This window comes from Myotis davidii, unplaced genomic scaffold (genome assembly GCF_000327345.1).
Source record: "Myotis davidii unplaced genomic scaffold, ASM32734v1 scaffold98, whole genome shotgun sequence".
Classification (NCBI taxonomy): Eukaryota; Metazoa; Chordata; class Mammalia; order Chiroptera; family Vespertilionidae; genus Myotis; species Myotis davidii.
Window position 1 is genome coordinate 2284877 of NW_006294654.1, and position 7991 is coordinate 2292867.

The window sequence follows — 7991 nt, forward strand, 5'->3', positions numbered from 1 at the left end:
TATGTCTATGTCCTCTTTCAAAAAGTGTCTATCTAGGTCCTTTGCCCATTTTTTGATTGGATTGTTTATCTTCCTTTTGTTAAGTTGTATGAGTTCCCTATAAATTGTGGAGATTAAACCCTTATCAGAGATAACATTGGCAAATATGTTCTCCCATGCAGTGGGCTTTCTTGTTTTGTTGATGGTTTCTTTTGCTGTGCAGAAGCTTTTTATTTTGATGTAGTCCCATTTGTTTATTTTCTCCTTACTTTCCATCACCCTAGGAGTTGTGTCGGTAAAGATTTTGCTACAACAAATGTCTGCTATTTTGCTAAGGAGTTGATTTTATAGAAGACCTTCACTGAACAATTTTCTGAACTGATTTGGATGCCAGGCCAGGATATTCTTGTGGTGATTCTTCGTTCTTCCTAGAACTATTGTTCTTATCTTCAAGTATTCTTGCCCTTTAAATCAGCCCTTTGCGACCTGAGGTTGGGCTAATTTAGCACTTGGAGTCTTGCCCTGGTGCCTACTAAGGGACTGGCTTCTCAGGCGTTTTCAGTCCTCCCTCAGCTGGTTAGCCCTGCACTCAGCCCTGAGCCTTCTCTTACACCTCACCTTTATGGAGAGCTTCCGTTTGATCTTTCTGTAACTGAGCCACTAGCCACTCAGTTCTTAAGGTTAGTTCCAGTTTTTATCAATGCTTTCTTCATCTATGGGTTTAAGCTCTCAAACCATGTAGATGTGCCCAGTAACCACTTGGCCTTAATGGCAGACAGACTCATTCATTCGCTGTGCTTCAGATCTTGTCTGTGGTATTTGTTTTCTGTGTATGGAACTCCTCAGGTTAAGAGCTCTTTGAAAGAGCAGAGATGACAGAGGTGACATGAGCTCATACAGATTGCCCCTGACCTTGATCCCGAAGGAGGGACCACCTTCCTCCACCCCCTGGGCCTAATGGGGTACCTGGGATTCCAGAGAGAAAAAAGAGTGGGGTTATACTAGCTCCAAGAGTCAGAAAGGAATAAAGTGTATTTTTGTAGGTGTAGGTTTTATTGTTTTGTTTTAATCTGTCACTGCATCTCCCAAGCCCTTAAGGTGTGGGATGAAGCAAAATTCTGTAAATTGTGCACATGATCATCATATTAGGATGCTTAAATCCCCAAAGAGTACCTCTCCTCTTTTTCTCTTTTGAGGAACTACTAAATATCTCTCAAGTTGACCTCTAAATTATTCAGTTTCTTTGTAGAGCCTTAAAATACTGACTTCCCATTAACCAGCCAACTTCAAAAAAAGAAGCCTGCCTCTTCTCCCTTACTTCTCCTCTTGTATTTGCCTCCTTTCTCAGTTCTCTAAAGCTCCTTTAATAGTTTAATATTAGCAACTCATTTAGACAAAGCCATTCTCTGTCTTTGGAGTTTGCACTATTCCCTGCCTCCTTTTTATTCCTCTGTTCCCTCTGTCTCATCTCTGATTCTGTCTTGTTCTTTCCTTTTTTCCTGCTCCTCTTCGCTTTCTTCTTTTTCTCCCTGTTTTTCTCTCTATATCTGTTTTCTTTTTCACTTCATCCTCTCTCCTATTTCTTGGTACCAGCTTTGCAAGTGTGTACTAATGAACAAAAAGGAGATAAAGTCTCAAAATGATAAAGGACTTGTATGCATGCATATAGGCAATACCCAATGGACACAGACACTAGTGGGGTGAGGGCACGAGCCGGGGGGATAAGAACACACATGTAATACCTTAATCAATAAAGGAAAAAAATAAAATTAAAAAACAACAACACACTGTTAAATGGCTGATAGTCTCTCAACCTTGCTTCCCTTTCTGATTTCAGAGCTCTTCAGTATCTCCGTCAGCCAGTTTCCGAGGTGCTGAGAAGCACAGAAACTCCACAGACTACTCCTCTGATAGCAAAAAGCAGAAAACTGAAGAAAAGGAAATTGCAGCTCGTTATGTAGGTTCATTCACCTTTGCTTTGGGGGAGGCCAATTTACCTTGCTTTTTATCAGTGGCCATGTTATCTTTAACTGTTACCAGCCAAAACTAGAATACAGGATAACAACATCCTAGGAAGGAGGAAAATTTATTGCAGTCAAAGTTTTGTCTTAACGGATTAGCCTGAAGTCCTGTAGTGCACACATGTATGTGACGGGAACAGAGTGCTTTATCTGGCAACTAATAGAAAACTCGGGTGGTCTATATTATTTCTATAGATCTATTTGTTTCCCTTCATATATTTCCAGGTGGCTGAATTTTTTGTGGTCAGCTAGAAATGTGAAAGAAAAATACAAAATCATAGGAAACCTGTTACAATGTTTAGATGACCTCCTGTGCTGAGGAGTACAGAAAGCCTATGGTCTGGGACTTGCAGAGATACCCAGTATGTCCCTGGTGTTGGTTGACACTCATTTTTCTTCAGTGACTGGTTCTTTAGGTCACCTAGTAAAGGGAGCAAGCTGGATGGGATGGGGATGGAGGCAAGCAGTCCCCACTCTACTTCCTGTGATGATGCCTAGCAGGACTGCAGGCCTGAAGGGCGGACCGGGGGTGAGGTGGGGAGTGTAGGCTGAAAATGAGGATTTTCATGTGAAAACTGCCAATTTTAAAATTATGGCTACTTATACCCGGATTTTAAAAAAACACTAACAGAACAAACACATCACACCCATGTGTAGGCAGATTCAGTGTGGGAGTGCCAGTTTGCTGCTGATACTATAGGGTAACAAAGAAGCTATAAGCTTCAATTTTTTAAACTGTAGAATGGAATCATCATATTACCTACCTCAGAGCTTCCAACATGAGGATTAAAGGACATAGTACACTGTAGAGTGTTTAGCATCGTTTGGTACAGTTCATTTTTATAAGACATGACCAGTTAGTCTGGACTTCTGTGATTTTTTTTTTGTGAACTGGGGGAGGAGATAATACTTGTCACTTGTCAATACAGGACAGCGATGGTGAGAAGAGTGATGACAACTTGGTGGTTGACGTCTCCAATGAGGTATGTTTACGGCTCATCTAACTTCCTATTTTTACCTAGCTTTAACAATGACTAGTGTCCTAAAAATTGGTATCCACAATGTTTTCTTAATTTCTAAAAGGACCTGCTTTATAGTAACCTGGAAAATTTGTGTATTATGGTACTGATTCTTGTTATTGTTTTTATTGTTTTTATTTTCTATGATGTGCAAGTGTGTTTTGCTACCACCACAAGTGCACACCAGACCTCTGAGTTAGCCTATAGATCTTATTGACAAGTGACTTGCCAATTTTTAGAGTTTGGATTTTTGTTTTAAATAAATACTATAAATATGTAGTATTTTCTTTGACCTCGATACTGAATGTTTTCTTCAGTGATTCGGTGACTCTTATCTATTCCAGAACATTTTGCGCGTCTAAGCTATTAAATATGTAACAGTTAGAAACGTCCACACGCATGTACTCAACATTGTGAATGTTCCATGCTGCATTAATACCCAAGATGTTACTTTGTAGGATCCATCTTCCCCTCGAGGGAGCCCAGCACATTCCCCCAGAGAGAATGGCCTGGACAAGACTCGCCTGCTCAAGAAAGATGCCCCCATCAGCCCAGCCTCAATTGCATCCTCCAGCAGTACTCCTTCCTCCAAATCCAAAGAACTTAGCCTTGTAAGCAGTTCACCATCTTTCGCAGTATTGCTGTTTCAGGATGGTTGGGTTTGACCTTTTTTTTCTTTTCACATTTTTCTATAGGACATTTATTTCCAAATATATGTATATGTTCAGCATTCCAGTTTAATTGACAAGCGTTTTTGGAACAGATGGGTTTACCGACTTGTCAGTGATGTATGTTTGTCTTGTGAGTCTTTCTGCCAGGCGAGAGGGGGAGGTGGGGACATCAAGTAAAACATGTCTTAGTGAAGATGGAGAAATGCACGCTGGGGTCACAGAGATAGTTTTGTCACCTGTGGTTTATGGTAAATTTAGTTTTTGGCATGGATGTGATTTTGTTGCTAGTTTTGGTTGAATTACCACGCTATATATGACTGCAATAATTTTCCTTTTCTATCTAAAAAATATTCTCTCATTTTAAAAAATCCACCTTGACTCACACTACAAATCAGAAATGCAAATGTAACTGCTTGCAAATCAGGGTGATCTCCTCATAACCCCTTCTGTGGCTATGCAGTTAATTTTGTTTTTTGTGGCGCCCTCCTTTTTCCTCACCTGTTATTTCCTTGTAACATAACATTAACAACAACAACAAAAATACAAATTTAGTTTTTAAGTAACCTTTTGAAATCACTGCTAAAAGAGAAAATTCATCAGCTTTTCTGCAAATTAATGGAGTATGTCTGACTGAGAGCTAGATTAATTTTTTTGTTTGTTTGTTTCTCGGGCCTTTTTGCCTTTTTGTAATGGCAGCTCCTCTGTGCTGATCTGTATGATGATTCAGGCTTGGATCTTTTCTAATGGGATCTGTTAACCAGGAAGTCCCAGTGACTTAAACTGTCCACCAGGAGCCCAACTCACACCATTCAATATTAAAGCCACCAGCAAGTGGCGGTCATAGAACGCATGACCTGTCCGCCTCCATAGGACACTCACCGGTTTTCTGGAAGTGGTCTACTTTAGTAAATTCAGCTTCCTTGCATGTTCTCCCGAACATTGGTTTTATGGTCTTGGGGGACTCTTTTTAGCTTTCTTTAATTAATGAAAATAGAGGCCCAAACTGAAGAACCTTTTCCTGTTTTTCTTTTTTCTTTACCTTTTAAAATGTAAGACATCATTGTTTTTAAACATCATTGTTTTTAAACATCATTCTTAAAACTGTGTTCTCATTGCCAGTGTATCTTATTGCATCTCTTGTTAGAATGAAAAATCTACTACTCCTGTTTCAAAGTCCAATACCCCTACTCCACGAACCGATGCACCCACCCCAGGCAGTAATTCCACTCCTGGATTGAGGCCTGTACCTGGAAAACCGCCAGGTGTCGACCCCTTGGGTTAGTAAAAAAAAAAAGCTTTCTCCATATTTATATGTTGCTTGTTTTTTACAGAAATTAAAGCAGTTTAAAGAGTACAGTTCTTTCAGAGTATTAATAACCAGCATTTATTGGCTGTTTGACTAAGTTATTTAACCCGAACAGGCATGATATACCTACTATGTCTATGTCTGGCACATAGTAGATGTTTAGTAAAATAGAGTGAATGAACGAACTCTGATGAAGGCCTGAATGATTTTTGAGAATATAAAAATAAGCTTATTTGAATCATTGATCCTATTTTTAATGTATATAAGAATGTCTTCATTATTGTTACCTGTGTTCTTTGTTTTTCTCTTTCCTCCTCTGTCCTTGCCTGTAGCTTCAAGCCTAAGGACCCCAATGGCAGTTCCTTGTCCATATCCAACCCCGTTTGGGATCGTGCCCCATGCTGGGATGAATGGGGAGTTGACCAGCCCTGGAGCTGCCTATGCAGGGCTGCACAACATCTCCCCGCAGATGAGTGCTGCTGCTGCCGCCGCCGCCGCCGCCGCTGCCTATGGGAGATCACCAGTGGTACGTCTGTAGGTTTTTTACAAAATAAACATTTCAGAGCACAGAGGATTGTTCATGCATGTTCTTTTAATGCGGTCTGTATAATTTGAGTTATTTATAGTGTGTATTTATAAATTAAACTATATGTAATTATATCATGAGATCCATTTTCTCTTGTGAGGGAATTTCTTTTTTTAATTTATATTCCATTTAAAACATTTTTAAATGTACCAAAGTACAGCAAGTAGTTTAATAATTTTGTGAGTGCTTCCTTTCCTTCATAAGCATGAATAATTAGCAATATATTTTTAAGTATATGCCACTCCCAATTATGTTACCTTGAAATCATACACATCCCATCATTTCATCAATAAATAGATAATTCCATATATGTTTCTAAAATGTTATTTTTAAAGAATCTGTTCTCTCAGGTTTTAGAAAAGATATTAAGATGAAATGAGTAAATGTAACTGTCTGTTCTTATTATTTTTCTTGCAAAAAAAATGTAGGTTGGATTTGATCCACACCATCACATGCGTGTGCCAGCAATACCTCCAAACCTGACAGGCATTCCAGGAGGAAAACCGTGAGTATCTCTGTCCCCCACCTCACCATGCGCCAGGCCCTGGGCTCTGCTGGCCCTTTAAACGTAGGGCACTGCTAGACAGTGTAGGGCAGTTCCCGTGGCTTGCATTTTTTTCTGTGCAAAGTATTTTCCATTTTCTCTTAGCATAGGAAAGAGGTAATGAGGTGGGGTTTGTGTTTTCAATTTAAAATCTTGAGCTGCTAATATGAAAATGCAAATTGCTGAGGCATCTCCAGCAATCAGGTTTTCTCTACGTCTGTTTCTGTTTTCGAGGCAGTTCTTTTGTTGCCTTAAAAAAAAAAGTCTCCTATGTAAACCAGGATGCTAAAAATTTGAGCATGTTGGGAAAAGACATGCCAGACTTTAACGGCTGAAAAGAAAGAAGTGTGGTTTTATGCTCAATTGTGTTTCCGGAAAAGGTGGCTTGCTCTGTTGTCAGCTGGCTTCTTGTCTTGGGAGCTGGGTATTTGGAGTCCTGTCTTCACAGCCCCCTTGAGTCATGAATGCAAAACCTGTACACATCATTGTTCCAGCCTCTTCTTGAACATTCCGATCTTGCCATATCTTATTCCACATCCTTCATTTCAATCCAGTGTAACTTACAGTTAATATAACTGTAGACTGGTCTCTCTGCTATTTGGCTTCATCTTCCCAGATACAAAGCATTTACTATAAAATAACACTGGCTTTTCCTTTAAAATCCCAGCTCGCTTCCTTTCTCCTTCCTCTCTTTTGGGAAGCGTCCTCAGGCCCTCCCTACCTTATTAGTCACATGTGTTTTCTATCCTCATTGCTCTTTCCACTGGCATCCTATCTGTCACCTATACACACCATATAAATGCTGCTTCCCCAATCACTACTGCTTTCTCACCTCTCTGCTTTCATAACTTGGCCCTTAGTAGCAGCTGAATCCCCTTCGCACAGAGTCTTCCCTACTGGCCTGCCTACCTTGGGACATTTGCTCTCTCTGGTTCTTCATGCACATTCAGGTCTTCTGTGGCCTATTTTCTCACTTCGGGTCTATACTAAGATGTCACTTTGAGTGTTCAGCCCTAACAACCCTATCTAAAATAGCATCCTCCTTGCCTTTTCTCCCCATCCTTCTTTTCTGTTCCTTGCCTTTTTCATACTTGCCTATAGCCATTATCTGTCTCTCCCTACTTGAATGTAAGTTCCATGATAACAGAGCAGAAGAGCTCTTGGCTGTTCAGAATGGTACCTGGTTCATAGTTGTTGATCACAATTTATACCTATTGGATGGATGGATGGATGGATGAATGGATGGATGGATGGAAGAAAATATGTGCCAATCTCTCCCTTTTCTGACCTCCCATTCCTTAGTTATTTACTAAGTATACACGCAGGGACTGGTCACATTTTTGTTTCCTATGTGTTCTCTTTCTCTCCCCAAGTTGCCTGCCCCTCAGTGTTAATCATTCCTGACCGTAATCCTTTTCTTCATTTTCCTCCTGATACATCAAACTCTTGGTTCTTCCTTCTGTAATTTACTGCTTTACAGACGCTTTTCTGTTGGATCAGACACGTGCTGGCTCTGTAGTCAAGTTGCTCAGTAAATATTTGACTGATTAATAAGGGAGGCAAGACAAATTAGACTTCCAAGTTCCTTGAGAGTTGAAGGTATAATCAATTATCATAAAATTCTGTGTACTTATGTGTGTTCTGGAAATAGTTGTTTACTGACAAGTCTTGTTGATCAAGAACTCTGATGTATTTGAAGGTGAAAAGTTTGGTCTATTGCAAGCAGTGACTAAATAACAAGGTCAAAGGATTAATCAAATAACTCAAATACCTATCAGTTCTATATGAAGCTATGGGGATGGAAGGGTCCCTTAGGGAAGACCCTTGTCCTGTGTTCAGGTGCTGCAGTCACTGCTCAGCCAGCA

General features: G+C 40.0%; 1 protein-coding gene across 5 annotated transcripts in view; it reads left to right on the forward strand.

Moving 5' to 3' along the window:
* TLE4 (transducin like enhancer of split 4) overlaps nucleotides 1-7991 on the forward strand; it is a 143587-nt gene that overhangs the window by 120328 nt on the left and 15268 nt on the right. For all 5 annotated transcript variants that reach the window (XM_015567387.1, XM_006769021.2, XM_015567385.1 and 2 more), the window contains 6 exons: nucleotides 1817-1936; nucleotides 2930-2983; nucleotides 3478-3630; nucleotides 4835-4967; nucleotides 5329-5522; nucleotides 6011-6087. In XM_015567387.1, coding sequence (XP_015422873.1) covers nucleotides 1817-1936; nucleotides 2930-2983; nucleotides 3478-3630; nucleotides 4835-4967; nucleotides 5329-5522; nucleotides 6011-6087 — 731 coding nt within the window. The remainder of the gene's footprint in view (nucleotides 1-1816; nucleotides 1937-2929; nucleotides 2984-3477; nucleotides 3631-4834; nucleotides 4968-5328; nucleotides 5523-6010; nucleotides 6088-7991) is intronic.